The sequence below is a fragment of the Pipistrellus hanaki genome, assembly GCF_964339955.1.
Source record: "Pipistrellus hanaki genome assembly, chromosome: X".
In the NCBI taxonomy this organism is placed as follows: domain Eukaryota; kingdom Metazoa; phylum Chordata; class Mammalia; order Chiroptera; family Vespertilionidae; genus Pipistrellus; species Pipistrellus hanaki.
Genome location: NC_140524.1, coordinates 52,233,119 through 52,257,264, shown reverse-complemented (window position 1 = coordinate 52,257,264; position 24,146 = coordinate 52,233,119). Strand labels below are relative to the sequence as shown.

The window sequence follows — 24,146 nt, the reverse complement described above, 5'->3', positions numbered from 1 at the left end:
TCAACGGAAGGGTGGAGAATTCTGTCTACAATAGAGTTAACCCTAACTCAGGTGGGTAGTACCCATTTGTCACTTGGACCTTAATATTTTATAAAGTTCCTAGAAAACACTCCAAGTTTTTCGTTGGTTTGTGTGTGTTTTTTGCATACTGCAATCTCCATTGGATTTAGATACTGGAGTTTGAACCAGGAGAAAAATCTGAGTGACCAGATGCTGTGCTATTCTCATCTGTTAATCTCTTGTCTGCTGACTCTTTTTTTTCTTAAAAGGGATAGTCTTCCGCCGAAACCGGTTTGGCTCAGTGGATGGAGCGTCGGCCTGTGGACTGAAAGGTCCCAGGTTTGATTCTGGTCAAGGGCATGTACTTTGGTTGTGGCCACATCCCCAGTGGGTGGTGTGCATAAGGCTAGTGCACCTCTTTCATCGATGTTTCTAACTCTCTATCCCTCTCTCTTCCTCTCTGTAAAAAAATCTATAAAAACTATATTAGAAAAAAAAAAAAAAAAGAAGAAGAAGGAATAGTCTCCCAGGAAATTTCTATTAAGCTCTACCTTACCATTTTAACAGGCCCATGTGGTCCCCCGCCCCTCCCCCCAGTTCTTCATTAGCCTTTTGTTAATTTATATTGTTTTTATTTTATTTTATTGATTTTTCACAGAGAGGGATAGAGAGTTAGAAACATCGATGAGAGAGAATCATCGATCAGCTGCCTCCTGCATACCCCCTACTGGGGATGTGCCCGCAACCAAGGTACATGCCCTTGACCAGAATCGAACCCGGGGACCTTTCAGTCCACAGGCTGACGCTCTATCCACTGAGCCAAACCAGTCCCGGCAATTTATATTGTTTTTAAAATAAAGTTATTTTAGGGCAGTCGTAGATTTTTACAGAATTATTGCGAAGATGGTAGAGTTCTCTGTACCCCATACTCAATAGCCCCTATTTTTAAATTGATTTTTAGAAAGAGAAAATATTGATGTGGGAGGGAAACATGATAAGCTGTCTCCTACACAACCCCTACAAGCCAGGAAAGTCAGGCATGTGCCCTGACTAGAATCAAACCATCAACCTTTCAGTGCACAGGACAGTGACTAACCAACTGAGCCACACCCACCAGACTCAATAGCCCCTATTGTTAACATTTAAATAGTATGGTATATTTGCAACAGTGAACCTATATTAATACATTATTACTTACCAAAGTATACATTGTATTCATATTTCCTCAGTTTTTCTCTAATGTCCTTTTTCTGTTCTAGGATCCCATCCAGGATAGATACCACTTTATATTTAATCATCCTTGTTTCAGGCTCCTCTTGGCTGTTATATTTCTCAGACTTTTCTGTTTTTGATGCCTTTGACACCCTTGAGAGGGACTGGTTGGGTATTTTGTATAATGTCCCACAATTTGCCCGGCTGGCATGGCTCAGTGGTTGAGAGTTGACCTATGAGCCAGGAAGTCATGGTTTAATTCCTGGTCAGGGCACATGTCCTGGTTGCAGGCTCGACCCCCTGTATGGGGCATGCAGGAGGTACTGATCAGTGGCTTGCTTTCTTTCATCATTGATGTTTCTATCTCTCCCTTTCCCTTCCTCTCTGAAATCAATAAAAATGTATTTTAAAAAGAATAATGTCCCACAATTTTGGTTTGCTTGATTTTTTTTCTTGTGATTAACAGGGGTGAAGTGCTTTTAGAAAGAGGACCACAGAGATAAAGTGCCATTCTCACCACATCATATAAAGGATATATACTATCAGTATTATCACTGTTGATATTAACTTTGGTAACCTGACTGAGGTAGTGTTTGCTAGGATTCTCCATGGTAAAGTTACTCTTATATCTCCTTTTCCATATTGTATATACTCTTTTTTGTTGTTAATCCTCATGGGAGGATATTTTTTCCATTGATTTTTAGAGCGGGTGGGGGGGAGTGGGAAGGAGAGAGAGAGGGAGGAGAGAAACATCGATCTGAGAGAGAAATCAGTTAGTTGCCTCCCACCTCTAAGCAGTGCTGGCCAGGGCTATATGTACTCTTGGGAAGAAAGTCACTATGCGCAGTCCACACTTAAGGAATGGAGTGTTCTACCTACTTGAGGTACATACAATGCAACAATGCATAAGATAACTTCTGACTATCTTTAAAATTATTTGGAATTCTGCATGGGATATTTGACTTCTTCCCCTTTTATTAATTTATTTATATCAGCATGATCTCATTAATATTTATTTGATACTTCAGATTATAATCTAATGCTACTTTTAATGTTTTGATTGCACGTGTTTTAATTTTGGCCATAGGGAGCTCTTTCAGTTGGCTTTTGTATCTATTTGATGTATGTGTGTGTGTGTGTGTGTGTGTGTGTGTGTGTGTGTAAGTAACTCTTTCTGGCACTACAAGATACACTAGTTTTGCATATTTCCTGCCCAAGTTCTAGAACTAACCATTTCTCCAAGGAGTCTTGATACCTTAAGTTGGAGAATAGTATTAAAAACCAGGATCTGGGTGCTAGGTGTACTCATTACTGTTGGGATATCATTGCTTCTAGGGCCTCTGAGTAAGGAGATATATAATAATCTGTGTGTGTGTGTGTGTGTGTGTGACCCAGTGCACGAAATCCATGCACATTAAAAGGGGATTAATTAGAGGAAATATTTTAATATTGCTATCTGCCATTTTTCTATAATAGAAGTATCAGAGATGAAAGAAAATTAGTAAAATGTGTATGAAAATCATCTTCCTGTCAGAGTCTGGGGCATACCATGGGACCCAGAGTCAAGTCCTCGCCCACCCACATGCGCCTCAAAATCCTGTGAGACCCAGACCCGACTGCCCCCCCACACACACACACACATTGGGCTAGATCCAGATCTGGCCGGTCCCATCCTTGTCAAGCCCCACCAGGTGGGGTGCGCAGCCTCAGGTCCCAGTCAATCCCAGTTGGGTGGGGGATGTGGCCTGAGATCCCCTGTCAAGCCCCACTGGGCAGGGGACACAGCCTAAGGTCCACTGGCCCGGTGCCAGGGTGAGGGACACGGCCTGAGTTCCCCTGGCCCAGCACCAGAGCGGGGGGGGGGGCACACCTTGAGGTCCCCTGTCAAGCCCTGCCAGGCAGGGGCATGGCCAGAGGTCCCCCATCAAGCCCTGCTGGGTGGGGGGCACAGCCTGAGGTCCCTGGTGATTGCTCATTAAGGGAACTCGGCCTCCACTGTGGGCATAGCTATCTTGTGTTATGGAAACCCCCTGCCTCAGCTGTGGGCACTGCCATCTTTGTGGCAGAGGTATGGTCAATTTGCATATTCCCTCTTAATTATATAGGGTATATACATTTTTATATATGTTTACTTCTTTATATATTTTAATATTAATATACAGAGAAAATTTTGCCTAGTCTTATAGACTACAGTCATTTCCAAACTTACTTATGTCAGCCCCTTATTCCTCCCATCCCTCTCAGTAAGGTTGTTTCATATTTGTAATACACTTACATTCTTTTGTCACATTCTGCAATTTAGGAGTGCTATTACAAAAAATTTTTTTAAATTTCAAATTTCAATTGTTCATAGCTGATATGTAGGAAAATAATTAACTTATGTATAGTAATCTTACATCTTGAAACTTTGTGGCCAGGAAATTGTCAATGTTTTGGCATTTTCTATATAGGCAATCATGTCATCTGCAAATAGAAACAATTATATTTCCTCCATTCCAATCTGTATTCATTTTATTTACTTTTTGGTCTTATTGCACAAGCTAGGACTTCTTGTATGATGTTTAATAGGAGCAATGAGCAAGGACATACTTACCTTGTTCTTGCTCATAGGGTAAAGTGTCCTCTTTTTGTTTTTTAAATTCTTTATTGTTTAAAGTGTTACATATAGTCTTACAAATATCTCCTTTTCCCCCCATTGACCTCTCCCTGGCCACCAGCACATGCCCTCACCCCCCTAGTGTCTGTGTCCCTTGGTTATACTTATATGCATGCATACAAGTCCTTTGGTTGACCTCTTACCCATCCCCCCACACACCCCTTCGCACCTTTCCTCTGAAGTTTGATGATATGTTGGATGCTTCTCTATCTCTGGATCTATTTTTATTCATCAGTTTATGTTGTTCATTATATTCCACAAGTGAGTGAGATAGCATATGATATTTATCTTTCTCCGACTGGCTTATTTTGCTTAGCGTAATGCTCTCCATGTCTATCCATGCTGTTGTGAATGGTAAGAGTTCTCTCTTTTTTACAGAAGTGTGGTATTCCATTGTGTAGATGTACCCAGGTTTTTAATCCACTCATCTGCCAATGAGCACTTAGGCTATTTCCAAATCTTAGCTATTGTAAATTGTGCTGCTATGAACATAGGGTGCACGTGTCCTTTCTGATTGGTGTTTCTGATATCTTGGGATCTGGTTCTAGAAGTGAGATTACTGGGTCAAATGGGAGTTTCATTTTTTGAGAAAACTCCATACTGTTTTCCACAGTGGATGCATCAGTCTAAAATTCCCACCAGCAGTGCATGAGGGTTCCTTTTCCTCCACATCCTCGTCAGCACTTGTTTGTTGATTTGTTGATGATAGCCATCTGACAGTGTGAGGTGTATTTCATTGTCATTTGGATTTGCATCGCTCTGATGATTAGTGACTTTGAGCATGTCTTTATATGTCTCTTGGCCTTCCTTCTGTCTTCTTTCGAAAAGTATCTGTTTAGGTCCTTCACCCATTTTTTGATTGGGTTGTTTATCTTCCTTTTGTTAAGTTGTATGAGTTTCCTAAAAATGTTGGAGATTAAGCCCTTATTGGAAATAACATTGGCAAATATGTTCTCCTTGTTGTTTTGTTGATGGTTTTTTGTTGTTGTTGTTGTTGTGCAGAAGTTTTTTCTTTTGATGCAGTCCCATTTGTTTATTTTCTCCTTAGTTTCCATTGCCCTAGGATCTGTATCAGTAAAGATATTGCTACATGAAGTGTCCTCTTTTTAATCGTTAAGTATGATACCAGTTGTAGACTTCTTGTAGATTAAAAAAAAAAAATCAAATTGAGGAAGTTCCCCCTCTAATTCTAGTTGGAGAGCTTTGATCATGAATGCGTATTGGATTCTATCGATTGCTTTTTATACATCAAGTGATAAGATCATATGATTTTTCTTTAGTCTTTTAATGGTGAATTATTTTTTGAATGTTGAATCAGCCTTGCAAACCTAGAATAAATAAGTTCCACTGTTAGGTGTATGATTCTTTTAATACATTAGTGGATTTGATTTGCTAATATTTTGTTGAGGATTTTGTGTCTATTCATGAGAAATTGATCTGTAGTTTTCCTTTTTTGTGTTGTCTTTTATCTGGTTTTGTACTTAGGGTAATACTGGCCTCATAAAATGAGTCTGTTATGCCCAGATTTTGTGATCCCCAAGCACCACCAGGGAGCCGAGTCCGATGCGATAAACAAAAGAGCCTCTTCCATGCTAGCATGGGCTCTGTCCCACTTACACCGACAGTGTGGCGGAAGAACACGGGCTTCAACAGGTCAAGAGGTTTTATAGGGGTGGTGATGTCACTGCTTTGGCTGACCCTGATTGGTTGAGTAAGGGCTAGGGTCCAGTTACAAAATGGAGGATAGCTCTGCCCTGCCCCACAATACAAAATGGAGTCAGGAGTTAGCCCCGCCCCACCCTGCCCTCTCAAGTCAAGTGTTCCCTCTACTTCTATACAATTTTTAAAAATATATTTTATTGATTTTTTTACAGAGAGGAAGGGAGAGAGATAGAGAGCCAGAAATGTCGATGAGAGAGAAACATTGACCAGCTGCCTCCTGCACACCCCCCACCAGGATGTGCCCACAACCAACGTATATGCCCTTGATCAGAATCGAACCCAGGACCTTTCAGTCCGCAGACTGGTGCTCTACCGCTGAGCCAAACCGGTTTCGGCTCTACTTCTATATTATGGAAGGAATTGTAGAGAATTGGTATTATTTCTTCATTAATTGAAATATGGTAGCAACCATACTTGGGTAAAAACTGCTGTTTGAATTTTAACCCTGCTATTTTGGCTTCTGTACCTGCTTAAACATAGGGTAGTTACCTCAGCTTCCAGGTGGAGACTTGGAGGCTAAGGCAATTTTCCTGTGCCTGGGACTAGAGCTACAGGAGATTGATTCCCACTGACTCAGTAGCTTCAGGGGTAGAAACTGTAGACAACCTTTAGAGATTAACTGCTGAGCTCTGCTTCTGTATTATAGGCTATCGCAAGATAGAGCCACATTCCAATGTTCCCAGCCTTTAGAATTTAGAACAAAGGAAAATTCCTGTGGTTTGGACCTTTAAAAAGACTGCCTACACCTGGAACAGTGCGGTCGTGAGTGTGGCCACCTGCATGTGGTGCTCTTGCGGCTGTCCTGGCCAGTTTTTCAATAAACCCTTGACTGCTTTTTTTTATATATATATATTTTATTGATTTTGTACAGAGAGGAAGGGAGAGAGATAGAGAGCTAGAAACATCGATGAGAGAGAGTCATCGATCAGCTGCCTCTTGCACACCCCCTACTGGGGATATGCCCACAACCAAGGTACATGCCCTTGACCAGAATCGAACCCAGGTCCCTTCAGTCCCCAAGCCGACTCTCTATCCATTGAGCCAAACCGGTTTCGGTTTGACTGCTTTTTTTAATCAATCATCAGCCTCTGGTGGTCTTATTTTGAACCCAGGGTTCAATCCCACAACATAATGTTTAGTAGAATTCACTAATTTCTGAATGTTCACTGGTGATCCTTAAATGTTTGGTAGAATTTGGTCCTGATGATGTCTGTCTTTGGAAGGTTATTAATTATTGATTCAATTCTTTAATATATAAATAGCTATTCAAGTTATTTATATATGTGTGAGTTTTAGTAGTTTGTCTTTCAAGAAATTGGTTCACTTCCCCTAAGTTGTCAAATATGTAGGCATAGAATTAATAACAATATTCCTTCATTATCTTAATGTCCATGGGATCAGGAGTGATAATCCCAACTTACTTTCTGATATTGTTAACTTAGGTCTTTGTTTTTTCTTGGTTATTCTGACAAAAGATTTACAAATTTTATTTATCTTTTCAAAGAACCAGAAAAGTTTTGTTAATTTTCTGTTTTCTTTCTTTCACTTTCATTTTTTTTCTTCTCTATTTCATTCTTCTGCTTGCTCTAGGCTTAAATTATTCTTTCTTTAGTTAGCTAAGAAAAGGCTTAGGTTATTGATGTTAGATCTTTATTCTTTTCTCATTTAAGCTAGAAATTTACCATGAAGCATGCACTACTTTTCTACATTCCCCAAATTTTTTTTTCATTTAATTAAAAATGAAAATATTTTTACATTTCTTTTTTCATTATTTTTTTAAAAAAATTTTAATTAAATTATTATCTTTGTACATATACCATTGCCCACCCCTTCCATACATGCCCTCCCTCCTCAGAGTTTTGTGTCCAGTGGTTGTACTTATATGCATGTATATAAGTCCTTCAGTTGATCTATACATTTCTTTTTTTTTTAAATATATTTTTTATTGATTTTTCACAGAGAGGAAGGGAGAGGGATAGAGAGCTAGAAACATCGATGAGAGAGAAACATCGATCAGCTGCCTCCTGCACACCCCCTACCGGGGATGTGCCTGCAACCAGTGTACATACCCTTGACCAGAATCGAACCCGGGACCCTTGAGTCCACAGGCTGACGTTCTATCCACTGAGCCAAACCGTTAGTGTGTTGCTGTTGTTTTTTATCCTCACCTGAGGATTTTCCATTGATTTTTATTTTTATTTTTTTATTTTTTAATAAATCTTTATTGTTAAGATTATTACAAATGTTCCTCTTGGTTTTTAAAGAGAGTGTAAGAGAGGGAAAGATAGAGCGAAATATTGATGTGAGAGGAACACATTGATTGGTTGCCTTCCACACTCGCCCTACCAGGGCCCTGGCTAGGGGAGAAGCCTGCAACTGAGGTATGTGCTCTGGACTGGAATCGAACCTGGGAAAAAGTCTGCAGGCTGACGCTCTATCCACTAAGCCAAACCTGCTAGGGCTACATTTCTTTTTAAAAATATGTCTTTATTGATTTCAGAGAGAGGAAGGGAGACGGAGAGAGAGAGGGATAGAAACATAGATGATGAGAGAGAAACATTGCCCCTACTGGGGATCAAGTCCACAACCTGGCAATGTGTCCTGACCTAGAATCAAATGGGTACCTCTCAGTGCATGGAACTATGCTCAAGCAATTGAGCCACACAGGCCTGGCAGTGCAGAAACTTAAATAGTTTTGCTCCAGCCCTTTTGATTCATTCTTTATCAACATGCATTAATAAGATAATATTATTGTTTTATATAACATTAATTTAAACTTGCATAGATATTTATCTTTTTAAAAAATATATATTTTATTGATTTTACACAGAGAGGAATTGAGAGGGATAGAGAGCTAGAAAAATCGATGAGAGAGAAACATTGATCAGCTGCCTCCTGCACACCCCCTACCGGGGATGTGCCCGCAACCAATGTACATGCCCTTGACCGGAATCGAACCTGGGACCCTTCAGTCCCCAGGCCGACGCTCTTCCACTGAGCCAAACTGGCTTCGGCGATATTTATCCTTTTTAATTGCCATTTATCCCTTCCTTCATCTTCAGACTTCCATCTGTAATCAGTTTCCAGTTTCCCTGTAGTATTTAGTATTTCTTTTGGTTCATGCCTGTGGCTGGCAAACTCTGTTTCTATTTATTTTTAAAGGTCTTTATTTCACCTTTATTTTTGAAGAGTATTTTTCATTTTCTTTTAAGACACCAAAGATATTTCACCAACCTCATGCTTCCATTGTTTCTAAGAAGCCAGAAGTCAGCCTAACTTTTGTTCTTTTCAAGGGATACTTTATTTTTTCTGACTACTTTTGTTATTTGTCTTTGTCTTTGATTCTGTGCAAGTTCAATTATACATCTATGCATGGGTTTCTTTTTATTCTGTTTGGGGTATGTTGGACTTCTTGAATCTATGGATCAATATCTTTCATCAATTCTGAAAAATCCTCAGCCATTATATCTTCAAATATTGCCTCTGAACACTTCAATTTCTCTTTTCCTTTCAAACTCTAATTAAACATATGTTAGACCTTTGGTGGTGAACACACATTACACTATACAGATGATATATTATAGAATTGTATACCTGGAACCTGTATAATTTTTTAAACCAATGTCACTCCCTCCAATAAATTCAATAAAACAAATCATGTTAGGCTTTATTATACTCTCCCATACATATTTTACATATTTTTTACTACCTGTTCAACCTTATTGTTTCTTCTGAATATAATTTAATTAATTAATTAATTAATTAGTTTTTGCTAATCCTCACCTGAGTACATTTTTCTCATATTTTAGAGAGAGTGGGAGGGTGAAAGCTGGGGGAGAGAGAAAAAAACATTTATGTGAGAGACACATCAACTGAATGCCTCCTGCACATGCTAGGGATGGAAAAACCTGCAACCCATGTACATGCCCTTGACCAGGAATCAAAAGGTAGTGCTTTGGTGAAGCACGCTGGTGGTGCAACTACTGAGAAATACCAACAAGAGGTTATTCTTTCTTGAGCTGTGTTTATTTGGCCATCCATTGAGCTTCTAATTTCAGTTATTTTTTAGTTTTAGAATTTCCTTTTTTTTTTTTTCCTTCTAATTCTCTGTTGAAATGTCAAGATTGGATTTTATTTATCTTAATACACTAAGTATTTTTATTGTTTTTATTTATTTTCATTACATTTATTGGCAGGGGGCATGGCCTCAGGTCCCCCAGACTTATGCTGGGGCGGGGGATGTGGCCTGAGGTCGCCTTTTCAAGCCCTGCTGGGTGGGGGTGGGCATAGCCTCAGGTGCCTGCTGATTGCTCATTAAGGCACCTTATGGGAACTTGGCTTCAGCTGTGGGTACAGCCATCTTTGTGACAGAGTGATGGTCAATTAGCATATTCCCTCTTTATTAGATAGGATAGTCTGTATCCAATAATTCAAAGCTAATGGATCCATTTGTTACTTGTTATCTCTGCCGCTTTTCACGTAATTATCTCTTTTTTCTTTGTGTTTCTGGTTAATTTTAGATGTCAGCATTGTACATGAACATTTGTTTATTGAAATAACTTGAGAAATAAGTTAACAGTATTTTACTCCAAAGAAGATTTTGTTTGCTAGTCCAGTAAGGGTGATTCCTGTATGGGACCACCATAATCTATGTTCAGAGGCCATCTACATGTTGCAAAACCAAACTTAAAGACTTTCTGAGGGCTAGTGTATTTCCAGTTTGTAATTAACCTTAATCTGAAACATTTTGGTTTCCAGCATTATATGAGTGATGGTTTGTTAGGGAACTCCTCTTTCAATGAGCCTTTGGTGTTGATATTTGTTACTCTAATACCTTGAGTCAGCTTTAGGTTCAACTCAGTTCGGTGTTGGTTTATTCCTTAACCTTTATTCATTAACAGGTACCTTCAAGACAAATGAAAGAAAATATGGGTAAATTCCTCTTTGACCTCATATAGAAAAAGTTCTTAACTATGAATCAAAATCTAGATGCAAAGAAGTATGATAAATTTGACTACATATTAAAATGTATGGCAGATAATAGACACATGAAAAATGCTCAGTCACTAATCATCAGAGACATGCAAATTAAAACTACAATGAGGTATCATCTTACACCTGCCAGAATGGCTACCATCAATAAATCAAAAAACAAAAGTGCTGTCAAGGATGTGGAGAAAAAGGAACACTAGTACACTGCTGGTGGGAATGCAGACATACAGCCACTATGGAAAACAGTATGGAGGTTCCTCAAAAAACTGAAAATGGATCTGCCATTTCACGTCACTTCTGGGACGATATCCTAAATCCCCAAAAAAGCAATCAGAAAGAATATATGCACCCTTATGTTTATAGCAGCATTATTTACAATACCTAAAATCTGGAAACAGCCCAAGTGCCCATCAGTAGAAGAGTGTATAAAACAGCTGTGGTACATTTACACAATGGAATACTATGCAGCTATAAAAAAGGAGGCTCTCTTACTCTGAGACAGTATGGATGGACCTGAGATAAACCAGTTAGCCTTAGTTAATGTATAAAGAACATTTGAAAAATGAGAGGAGAAGAACCACCCAATAGAAATATGTGGGAAGACATGTACATACAGTTTACAATGACATTAAAATGCAATTGAGAGACTTCTCACCTATAATATTAGTGGACATTAAAAAGTTATACATTATGGTAGAAAAGGTGTGGGGAAACACACTCCTGTATTGCTAGTGGGAAAGCAAAAAACAGATCTGAGCCTCAGGGGAGGGACTAGCCTGGAGATGTAATTAAATTGGGAATCATCTGTGCTTGGAGGAAAATAAATAGATAACTCAGAGAGAACATGTGGACTGAGAATAGAGGAGGCCCTGGAACACCAAGGTGGCAGCACAACTTTCTGGCAGGCACCGCCATCAGACTCCAGTCAGGCAGAGCTGGTCTTAAAAGCAGGCTGTGGGGCTGAGTTCCTGAGCACTCTTAGTGAAGTAGGGTACCGTCCCTGTGGTTAGCTGTGAGATAATGGATATCTCACAGGGATGTTGGGCGAGGACCTGAGATGCACCAGGTAAACAACCTGTGGGCAGAAAGCTGCCTCCTGATGTCAAGGATGTGGAGAAAAATTTCAGTGAGTACCCCCATTGCCATCCACCCGCCTTTTCCCTCCAAACCCCCCCCCCCCATCCCGGTCTACAGGATTTGGGTGACAGGGGTGGGGTTCAGTTGGGGGTGATGCGATGCTCACGTGATCTGCCGAGTGCCCACGTGGGCAGCAGCCCCTGCCCCCAGACAAATCCCAACACCGTCAGCTTCCCTTGCCGTGGGGTGCCACCTCCCTGAGATGCCCTGGCAGCAGGCGAGGGGCGAGTGGGCTTCCATGAGGTTGAGGAGGCACAGGCCTGGCCCGGGCCCGCAGGTGAGTGTGCTGGTGGGCCTTGCCAGCGGCCATGGTTGGGGTGAAGGTGGATGCAATGATGGGGAAAAGTGGTAGGGTGGGGAAGCTAAAGAGTTACGGAGATGGGGGAGGAGATGGACGCAGCACTGACACGGACAGGTAAGGAAGACACCATCACAGGGTCTGCCGCCACCTCAATGCCCCACCTCTAGGCCCTCCATCCATTTTGGAGCCCAAAATGGGAGGGGGCGCATACCGCAGTACGACAGTGAAACGTAGGCATATTCTGGAAATATCCCACCCACTGGGCCTGTAAGGAAATATCGACCTCCACGAAAAAGGGGTGAGGGTGGGGTAGGTTAACTACAGGGGAGGGGAACACAGAAGCACAAACAGTTTGGAAAGCTTCCTGGTCTGGTGCCCCCATCCTGAAAAGAGATATGGCCACTTGGGTCCGGGGCAGGTAGGGGAGGGCAACGTTGGATGTGAAATCCCCTGATTCAGGAAAGACACACCAGTCCACTGAGCGCACAGACACTGGCCTGGTTTCTTGTCCTGTCTGCAGGTCTGTGTGTCTGATCCCAGCAATCTGCTAAGCACAGAAAGAAAGAACCTGTCCAGAATTCCTGCAGGTGAATGAAGGGGCGTGGGGGCACTGAGGTGGGGTGTATGAGTGTGGAGGACACAGCTTGGGGAAAATATGAGGGCTCACTTCCATATATGAATACAACCTATCAGACTGAAGGATGGATGGTACAGAAGATACCAGGGCTTACCAGAGAAATGTTTGGCGCTCGTGTGTACAGTGGGGGAAAATGTGGCAGAAGGCCAGCTCAGGGGAGCCCTAACCATGGGCCAGATGCCAGTACTATCTGAGCCAGTCCTCAGTCTTCCTTGTCTTCTCTTCCTCTCCTCCTCCCCCACCCCACTCCACCCTACTCCCCAGTATAGGAAAGGGAGGGAACATCACAACATGAAAAAACTCTATAATGAAAATGAAGGAAAGCTGGAAAGCGAGGGAAAGCCAGAAGATAAAATAGATACAGAGGATGAAGGAAAGTCAGACAGGAAGGAAAAGCCAGAAGTGGAGAAGAAGCCAGAGCACGAGGGAAAGCTCCAAGATCAAGGACAGCCAGATGCTGAGGGGAAACAAGAAAAGCAGAGCAAGTCCCAAGGTGAGGGAAAAGTTCTTATTGAGGGCAAGCCAGAACCCCAGGCCAAACCAGCTGCGAGCTGCTGAAAAATGCCCTGCTGAAGAGTATGTGCCCTGGAAAGGAAAGCGAAAAACAGACAGGTGGACGGATGATTCCCTCAAGGACTATCAGGAGGACTTACTGTTATAATAATAGTAATAAGGATAAATACAATATTGAATAAGTATTAAAGTGTAGAATTAAAGTGTGATATCTGAAAGTAAGAAATGTAATGTAAACAAACTGATAAGCACCCTTGAGTGACCTGTATGTAGGAAATAGATAAAGTGATCTGTACCCCATATGTAAGACCAGATAGCAAGGCCCCTGGGTTACGCTGATAAGACGCACCGAAGACACATCTGCGAACTGGACACATAAAAAGAGGAAGCTCCACAGAAGATCATAGATGTTCCTTCTGCTCCTCCACAGACAGTCGCTCTCTACTTCCCCTGCCTGCACCAGTCAAAGCTCTGCGAACCCCGAACCCTGAGCCTCGGACTGTGAGCCATCGTGAGAGGCCTCAACTTCAGCGGAGCTGTAGCTGCAAAGTCCTCCGTGAGGAGAAAACCAAGATGGCGGTGTAGGTAAACAACTAATCTGCCTCCTCGCACAACAATTTCAGAACTACAACTAAAAGACAAAATGTCTATCACCCAGAACCATGGGAAAGCTGGCTGAAAGAGAAAGCAACACAAGTGCTGAAAAGCAGAAAAGCCTAGGTATGGAGGCACGCAAATTGAGCTGGTGGCAGGCGACTGTGCACGCAGAATGGAAACAAGCTCCCGATCACTCTGGAATCCAATTTCTGGGGTCACACAGGGGACCCAGATGCCTACAGGGAGAAGCTGGTCTGTTGGCCATCGGCTCCAAAAGTGAGGGTGACTTTTTTGGGGAGATGCACGCAGCAATCATTGTTTACTGCGCTGGAGCTCGGGGACGCAGGGACTAGGAAATGCAGAAAGGCAGAGACGCTGACAGCAGCCATCACTGTTTGCCACACCCCAACCTAGTGATGTCCTGAGACCCTGCCCCCACTAAAGCCACACCCCACTACTGGATCCAGCCGGCATCACAGGTCCTGGAGGTAGGGCTAGGAGGTTTAAGAGAAATAAAGACAAAGAGAAAGCGGGACTTCAGGAGGACTGCTAGTCCATGATGAGACTGCAGCAACTTTATTAGTTGCAAGCGTACATTTATGAGGCTTTTCTGGGCATTTCTCCAAGTGCCCCTTTCCCAGGACAAGGCCGCCCGTCAGCTCCTCAAGACATTCTTGGAAGAGATACATAGAGCAAGCGTCTGGTTAGATATCATTGAGAACAGCCTAGCTGAGAACATCCAGATGAGTCGTGCATCACGCGCACTCTCTAACAATGGGGCTATGGTCTGCCCTGTCCTTGGTTGACCCTGAAGGCTTAGGGGAGAGCGGGTAGGCGTCCCTACCCTGCGCTCAATCCCCTGCAGGAGAGCAGGTAGGCGTCCCTACCCTATGCTCCATCCTTGCCCTCGGGCCCCACGGAACACGGCTTCCCACAGCTCCCCCTTTTTAATTTATTACAACTCAAGCGGGATGCTGTCCTCTCGATGCAGCTGAAGCAGGCGGATGTCCATGGCTAACTTGTACATTTACTTACAGATTAATCTTATACAGAAAGGCAACAACATGCATAAAAGTATCAGGAAACTTGCTACTGCAATTATTACAGGCGAGGCTGGTTATTCCAGTTTCATTATCTAGGCTAATATTAAAATTACCCAGTAACAAGGCATAAGGTTCAGGTACACATGCAGACACGCTCACATTCCAACTGCTCCCCGAGCCACTAATGACTCCCCTTTGTGGCTGCACTGTCACATTCTCCTTCCCGACAGTGATGTAGTCCATGGCAGCCACCATTTTCCACAAATCTCTTTGGTAAGTAACATTGTCCATTGTCCAAAGTCGTCACCAGGTTCTGGGGGCGAAAGTTGTTATCAGTGTCCGCCCAGTCCCACAGCTTTCCCTGGTACACTGTCACATTACTGTGGCAGGTCCGCTACATTAGTCCCATTTCATTTCTAGATGGCCCCAGCCGCAGGCGGTCCAGTCGATCCCTCAGCTTTGCCACCTGACTTCAAGGCATGGCGCACACACCGCTCGGGTAGCCACCGAGGATTCTCCTCTCCTGTTGGGAAAACACAAACACAGCCTCTCCCCCACATCAGTACTGGATCCGGCCCATGCAATTCCCTAGTCAGTGGATCTCTCCAGTATACATCTGGAAAGTGTTTTGGTGTGGGCTCCCAAAACCGTTGAGCCGCTGTCTGGCCGTCTTTGTCCATTTGCAAAAAGTTTAAAATAAAAATTATATGATTAAGTAAATTCCTGGGAGTGTGGGTATAATACTCCCCCTTTTTAATTTTAAAAAGCTGATTTTTGAGTTCTTGATGAGCTCGCTCCACAATGCCTTGCCCCTGTGGGTTGTAAGGAATGCCATGTTTAAGGGAGATTCTAAAAGTTGTGCAAAACTGCTGAAATTTTTTACTGCAGTAGGCAGGTGCATTATCAGTCTTAATCTGCTGTGGAATGCCCAAAATAGAAAAACAATATAATAAATGATCTATACAATGCTTGGCTCCCTCACCTGTCTGAGGTGATGCTAGGATAAAGTGAGAGAAGGTATCTAAAGTTACATGAACATATTTCTGCTTCCCAAAGGAGGGAACATGCGTAACATCCATTTGCCATAACTGATTGGGCTTTAAATCGCGGGGATTCACTCCAAAATGAGGTACAGGTAACAGCTGTGGACACTGAGGACAGTCACAGATAATTTGCCTGGCGGCCTCGCGTGAGATCTTAAATTGCCGTCGAAGCCCTTGCGCTGACTGATGATGCAGCGCATGAGAGTCTTTTGCTGCCTGGACTGGATCAGTGATGGCTAGGAAACAGCCCTGCGTTTGACCGTCCGCAAGCTCATTACCTTCCCCTAAAGGTCCTGCTAGCTGAGAGTGACCCCGAATATGCCCTATAAAGCAAGCTTGCTTGCGAGAGCGTAAAACTTCTTGAATCTCCTGAAACAATTGCTGTATTGTCTCATTGGCAGCAGCAATATGGGGTACTGTCTCTATTAGGTTTAGAGCTAACACAGCATACTGGCTGTCTGAGTAGATATTGACAGGTTGAGGATATAGTGTCAAAGCCTACTTGATGGCAAATAATTCTACCTGCTGAGCTGAGGTATAAGTAGTACTCCAAGAGCGCTGGCAATCAAAAGTAGTGACTGCTGCAGTCACATTTGATGACCCATCAGTGAAAACTAACAACGCCTGGGGAATGGGTTGAGCTTTTACAATTGAAGGAAAGATGAACGTTGATCTAGAAGCAAAATGAATAATTTTATTAGGAGGGTAATGGTGCAATATTTTTCCCGTGTAATGAGCCAAGGCTAGAGGAAAAGAATTGGTCATGTTTAGCAACCACTCAAGTTGTTTCCTTCCCTGCTGTATTCTTTCAGCCAAAAGCTTATAACACGGTGCCAAAACTTTAGAAGGGGTGGCAGCTCCATGTAACCACTGAACACCCCGTGCTGATATAGGATACCTGTTGGAGTAAGGGCAGTTGCCAAAATTAAAAGCTGCCAAGGTTCACTGTATGAGCAGTAAGTTAGCTGGGAGTTAGTAATGGCCTGTTCAACCTTTTGTAAGCTCTGCCTAGCCTCCTCAGTGAGCTGCCTTGGCGAAGTGGGATCAGAATCACCTTTAAGTATGTCAAATAGTGGCTTTAGCTCTCCTGTTGTAAGTCCTAAGGTAGGACGAATCCAATTTATGTCTCCTAACAACTTTTGAAAATCATTCAAAGTCCTACAGTCTGTCATTCTAATTCTGATTCGCTGCGGTGCGAAATGTCTAGGGTATAATGTATAGCCCAAGTATCCATATGGATGCTGTAATTGCACCTTTTCATTAACCACTTGCAGACCATACTTGCCTTAATCCTTCCTGCATCTTCCCATAGGCCGCTGTCAACTCTTTATGCTGTTCATGAGCCAGTAAGATATCGTCCATATAATGGATGATATATACCTCTGGATGGTTCTGCCTAGTCTTTGCTATAGCTATTTGGACAAACTTCTGGCATAAAGTTGGACTATTGGCCATGCCCTGAGGCAATACCTTCCAATGATATCTAGTCATTGGCTCTTTCAAATTAGCAGATGGTACACTAAAAGCAAATCTCTGGCAATCCTTTGGATGCAGAGGGATGGTATAAAAACAGTCTTTTAAATCCACAATTATTTTAAAAGTTTGAGCTGCTATGGCCATAGGTGATGGCAATCCGGGCTTTAGCGCCCCCATCATAAACATGGTTTCATTAACTTTTCTTAGGTCCTGTAACAGTCTCCATTTCCCTGACTTCTTCTTAATGACAAATATAGGTGAGTTCCAGGGGGAATTGGAGGGCTCAAGCTGATTGATGATGGATAGAGTGGGATCGGTTAGCTTGCTCGACATTGAGCCTGAAGAACACAAACCTGGGTATGTAAGTCAGCTGCTTGATTACCAGCAGTTAGGGGCCCTGAAAGGTTAGAGTGGGCCCGTACATGTCTAATAAAGCAGGGGCTAGACCAGGAATGTAGGATCCCTTGTATATCTAGAAATAGCTGTTGAATGGTGCCAATACAAGCTGAATTAATGTGCTTTATAGTAGCTGTTTTAATAATTTTTGATATACTTACCATATAAGTACCATTATTATAGATTGATGGGCTCTGTAGTAAAATCTGTTAAGGCATAAATAAGAGCTTGTATTTCTACTGAAATATGAGGTTTTAAGGATCTTTACTCCTTTGCTGTGGTATATCTAGCCTTTTTAGAACTGGATCTATCTGTAAAAATGGTTAATACTTGAGATAAAAAATTTCTTTTAATGTGGTAGGTAATACTATTCCCTGTATTAGAAATAAATCAAGCCCCTAAGCTAGGGTTCCTGGTAGAATATAAAATATTAAGTATTTTGGCTTCTATGTAGAAGGGTGTGTACACCGACCTTCCTCTTGGGCAACTTGTAGTAATGTACAGGTGCTGACTGCTATCATGGCAAGGTATCTTTACTTTAGAAATAAGGCAAATTTACTTTTGAATTCATAAGCCACAAATGTTGCCTTGCCTTTAGCTTGATTACAATGTAGGCGGCTATATATAGTTAGGATTCAATTATTTATAAAACATTGGCTTCTCATGTAACTTAATTTATATGACATTGATTATATTGTAAAAGCTAATTTATAAAGTAACTTAAGTAGGTATCTTTAATTAAAAAAAAATAATGGCAAAGAAACTTATTCAGTAAAACTTATAGGTTTGATACTTTATTGGTCTGATCTAAAAGCATGGCTTTTGTCTTTCTTGAAATGCTACTGCTGTTGAAAATTTTGGCTATATTTAAGAAATATATTGTTTTTGCCTTTCTTACAGGTGAAAACTTTTATAATATTTAATATATATCTATTAATTTTTATTTGATAAGGCTTTCCATGCAATTTCAAGTATATTAGATCTGTTTTAAAAAGTTTTCCTATAAGAAGAGAGAATAAATTTCTTGTATTACTCCGGGCCCTTGGAGCTTTCCAAGAATTATCTCTGTTAATGCCTTGAAATTTTAACATGGAAAAAACCATCAAATAAATATTTATATATGATTTAAATATTTTAATATTTGTTATTATTATATATTATTATCTTAAGATATCAATTAGATTTAGACTAGTTTTTGTATAGAAAATTCTTGGTTGAGATCATAGAATTAATCCTCTTTTTAATTTGATCAATAATAAGCAACTTATTTTGAATTCCTAATTATTAGAGGAAATATATTTTATTTTCTTAAAAATAAGTTTTTATGCTTTAAGTATTTAATCACTACAACTCTATAATTTCTCCCAATTTAATTTGTACTCTGAATTTTTAAAGCTGGCAAGTCAAATATATTTAATAGTTCTTAGATTAATAACATTTTATATTTCTAAGGAAAATACAAAACATAATCAATTAATAGATTCAATTCTGTTCTCTAGGTTTTTTATGACGCAAATTTAAACTTTAATTTTTATTTGCCAGTGGCTCTGGGAAACTAGGTTTTGTTTATTCGACTATAAATTATCACATTCTTTAAGATGGCTACTGGCAGGACACTATATTAACTGTCTGCTGGGGGAAGGGCCTCTACCCTTTCCTCCCTTAACAAAGGATGTAGCCAGTTATTTGGACTACTTAGATTTTTATAATTAATATATTATTTATTTATATTTCAATAATCTCTTTGAGATTCTAGAATCAATTATAATTATTTTAAAGTATTTACTTTGGATAAATTCTATGACAGAGACAAATTTATTTATTTTCTTGAAGGCCTTAAAAGTTAACTTTTCAATAAGGTTTACTAGCATTTTGAAAACTACTCTTTATTATGGAAATGCAAATCTTGTTGCTGGAATCAGCTTGAATTTCAAGAAGATTTTTTCGCTGTTTTTCTCAGGAAAAAGAATCAGTTCTGGGTTTTTCATTTCTGTAGCTCTTGTAAAGAGTTAAGGCTAGTTCAAGACTTATCTAATATCCGAAATCGGACGTGCACGCATTCTGTCTTATACTAGCTTTCTCTTTACACGTGTACAGATATCCCAGACGCATTTTTAAATTTTCAAAACTTTTTTATGGCGAGAAAGGAAACTTTTAATTTATTATACTAGGAGAGCGGCTTCTATATTGGATCGCCTCATGTCTCTCCCTTCCCCCACATCCTGCTTACTTCAGGGGAAGCATCAGTAATAAATCTGGCTGAATTTCTTTTCATGCTTAAAAGATAGACAGATCTCAATTTTTTTTTTCTTCCTTTTTGGCTTTCTGAAATAATAACTAATACCCAATTTGGCCAAGATTTGCATTTCCCTGCGAGTTCTCTTATAATTTTTAAACAAGGCATTAAGTAGTCTTATCACAAGTAATCTTAATGTGGGAGAGCAGATAGCCCTTCCCTCTCCAGCTGCCTTTGAATTTATCCGCATCAGAGGCAGTTTCAGCAGTGGAGTTCCACTTATTACAGATTTTAAATTCCATACATATACTAAGATTCTAATTTCAACAATAAACAACATTATTTTGTGATCACATAGACTTCAACATTCACTCTAAAGAGCACTTTTACTTTGTCCCATCCTCAGGGAACCACGGACAAACTGTATGTACAAACTGTATAAATTTTACTAGCTGAGACTTCTCTACTCGCGCTCCGCGAGACACAAACATGCTGTGCAGGACCTGTCCCTGCTCTGTACTTGCCCCATTTTATTACTCCTGAATTAAAAAAAAACTCAATCCGCCGTTACTCACTGTTTCGTCGCGACCTTCACCAACGGCGACCTTCCTACTTCTACCCAGTGTCTCCAGGTCCCTGTTCACGGGCGCCAATTACCGGATCCAGCCGGCATCACAGGTCCTGGAGGTAGGGCTAGGAGGTTTAAGAGAAATAAAGACAAAGAGAAAGCGGGACTTCAGGAGGACTGCTAGTCCATGATGAGACTGCAGCAACTTTATTAGTTGCAAGCGTACATTTATGAGGCTTTTCTGGGCATTTCTCCAAGTGCCCCTTTCCCAGGACAAGGCCGCCCGTCAGCTCCTCAAGACATTCTTGGAAGAGATACATAGAGCAAGCGTCTGGTTAGATATCATTGAGAACAGCCTAGCTGAGAACATCCAGATGAGTCGTGCATCACGCGCACTCTCTAACAATGGGGCTATGGTCTGCCCTGTCCTTGGTTGACCCTGAAGGCTTAGGGGAGAGCGGGTAGGCGTCCCTACCCTGCGCTCAATCCCCTGCAGGAGAGCAGGTAGGCGTCCCTACCCTATGCTCCATCCTTGCCCTCGGGCCCCACGGAACACGGCTTCCCACACCCCACACATTCTACAAACCCTCCCAGGCTCCACACAGCTGCTTTTGCATATAAATGGCCTGCACTGTGGCAGCTTAATGAAATAAACTACAGCTCCAGCTCCAAAACTGCCAAATCCCAAGCAAAGAGGAGAAAACTGTAGTTCTTGCTGTAGCTCTTGCTGGGCGGTCTCAGACAGTAGCTGAATTGCACCCCATCGGAGATCCAGAAACTAGTTTATCTAGTGGTTGGTGTGAGATGACATCAGATTTCAACTACTCTCCTAAGGGACACATTCAAGAGACAGACTCAGTGAGCACCAAAGCCCTATGGGCACAAGTCCTCCCCCATAAACATGTCTCCAGCACAGAAATTCTTCCATTATAGACACAGTGGGTCCTCACAGCCAGTTGGCTTGGAGGTCAATTCCTTCCAGTAACACCAACAACAATCAAGACTTAACTACAACAAGGGTGTACACACAGTCCAAAAAGGGGTGTACCAAGAGTGTCCACATCAGGCAACTGGGAGGCTGACCCATTGAACCATATAGGACAACCAAGCCCACAAAGCTACCCTACCAACTCAGGGAAGCAGCGAAAATGCCGAGAAAAGGAAATAAGTCTCAAACAAAAGAAATGGAGGAGAATAAAAGACTTGATATAGAGTTCAAAACCATGGTTATAAGGTTTTTCAAGAATTTCCTAGAAAAGGCTGATAAATTTAACGAGACCCTCGAGGATATGAAAAAGGATCAACTAGAAATTAAACATACACTAACTGAAATTAAAAATATTATACAGATACCCAACAGCAGACTAGAAGAATGCAAGAATCAAGTCAAAGATTTGTAATACAAAGAGGCAAAGGACACTATTCCAGAGAAGCAAGAAGAGAAGAGAATCCAGAAAGTTGAAGATAGTGTAAGAAGCCTCTGGGACAACTTCAAGTGTACCAACATCAGAATTATGGGGGTGTCAGAAGAAGAGAGAGAGCAAGACACTGAAAACCTATTAAAAGAAATAATGATAGGAAACTTACCCCACCTGGTGAAAGAAATAGAATTACAAGTCCAGGAAATGTACAGAATCCCAAATCCAAAGAGGACCACACCAAGACACATCATAATTAAAATGCCAAGAGCAAAAGACAAAGAGAGAATCTTACAAGCAGCAAGAGAAAAACAGTTACCTACAAGGGAGCACCCATATGATTATCAGCTTATTTCTCAACAGAAACTATGCAGGCCAGATGGGAGTGGCAAGAAATATTCAAAGTAATGAACAGCAAGAACCTACAACCAAGATTACTCTACCCAGCAAAGTTATTCAGAATTGAAGGGCAGATAAAGAGCTTCACAGATCAGAAAAAGCTAAAGGAGTACATCACCATCAAACCATGTACATGAAATGCTAAAGGGTGTTCTTTAAAAAGAGGAAAAAGAAGAAAAAAGTAAAGATAAAAATTATGAACAACAAATGCATATCTATCAACAAGTGAATCTAAAAGTCAAGTGAATTAAAAATCTGAGGAACAGAATAAACTGGTGAATATAATAGAATCAGGGGCATAGAATGGGAGGGGATTGATAATTCTCAAGGGGAAAGGGGTGTCTGTGTGGGGGGTACGGGAAAAGACTGGACAAAAATCATATACCTATGGATGAGGACAGCAGAGGGGGAGGTAAGGGCAGAGGGTGGGGTGGGGATAGGGTGGAGGGGAGCTATGGGGGGGGAGGAGAAACAATTGTAATAATCTGAACAATAAAGATTTATTAAACAAACAAACAAATAAATAAATAAATAAAATGTTAAAACAAAAACAAAAACAAAAACACAAAGTCCTCCGTGAACTGTGTGTGTGTCTGTCAGTGTGGATCCCCAGGTGACCTGCCTAGAATTCTGGAACCCACCAGGACTCTGGTAAATAAACCGTGAGTCATTCGTTCATTGTATGTTTGTCTCTTGTGTAATTTATGCTCGGTGGAATTATTAATTAAGTAATTAGGATCCTACATGTCAGTTTTCTGGCTGAGGAACCCTGGGTCACCTGTGCATACTTCCCTTATGGAATTATTGGGACAATTACTGAAAAGGCATTTGGGCATTGTGGAGAGGATGAGAGAATGTGGAGATGTAGCAAGGGCTGGGGAAGAGCTAAGGAAAAGACAGAAACAGGTAGTTTTCACTGGATGCAAAGAGATGTACAGGATCCATTCTTCCCAAGGGGCCAACAGGGTGTCAGGGGAGTGAGGGGTGGAGGTAGGGTCCAAAGGGGCTTACATAATATCCCATATCTTTAAAGCCCTTGGACTTCAAATCTGATTTATCTGATGAGAACACTAACCCTGCTTTCCCTTGGGCGGGGAGGGGAGAGAGTACTTGCCAGGCAATGTGCTTTAACCTTAAGCTGATACTTTGCTGTAGGTGTCTGCTATTCTTGTTACCAGCTGCCTTCTGGTCCAACTATACAGTTCTCTCCGTTTCAGTACTGGATTTTCATCCATGTGCATGGAAGAGATGACTCACGGTACTCTGTAAAACAATAAAGAAAACTTTTCAGAACCACATATACAGTGCCAGCCCAACTTTGTAAAAATGTGAATATGTTTGCATAATGCACAGAGAAAACTCCGAAAATGTGTACACTAAAAAGCAGGTGATGGTGTTTCCTACATGGTAGACAAAAATCAGTATTGCCTGTACTCAAAAATAAGGCCAGTCACCTGATATTTAGGTACCTCCATGCCATTCCTCTGTAGACATGACTATCCCTATGTTATCCCCTAGTTGTAACCATGTCAGTAGGCACTGATGTCCCATATCCTGGATCCTCTGCTGCTCTATAGCTCCATCTGTTATTCTTTTTCTTTGCTTTGCTCACTAATATCCACTTTTTCCTAAGGATATGGATTATGTTTGTCATATTTTTTTAAAATCTGAAAAAGAAAAAAAATCCAGGAATCAATACATGGTAACGTTCGGTGAATTTATGAGGGCAGTGAAAATGCTTAAAATTTTTTGTCAGAATATAAAATAAGTAAAACATATTATCTCTAGGGTTCGTAGCTA

The 24,146-nt window shown here is 41.2% G+C and overlaps 1 protein-coding gene across 1 annotated transcript; it reads left to right on the top strand.

Moving 5' to 3' along the window:
• Nucleotides 1–12,367: 12,367 nt before the first annotated feature.
• On the top strand, nucleotides 12,368–23,377 carry LOC311615226 (transcription elongation factor A protein-like 3; the record flags this gene model as incomplete). Its single annotated transcript, XM_084870541.1, is given in 5 exon segments — nucleotides 12,368–12,607; nucleotides 12,927–13,202; nucleotides 13,204–13,311; nucleotides 23,171–23,247; nucleotides 23,250–23,377. Coding segments are annotated over 4 exon segments (567 nt in total). The 5' UTR covers nucleotides 12,368–12,607; nucleotides 12,927–12,948.
• Nucleotides 23,378–24,146: the final 769 nt, after the last annotated feature.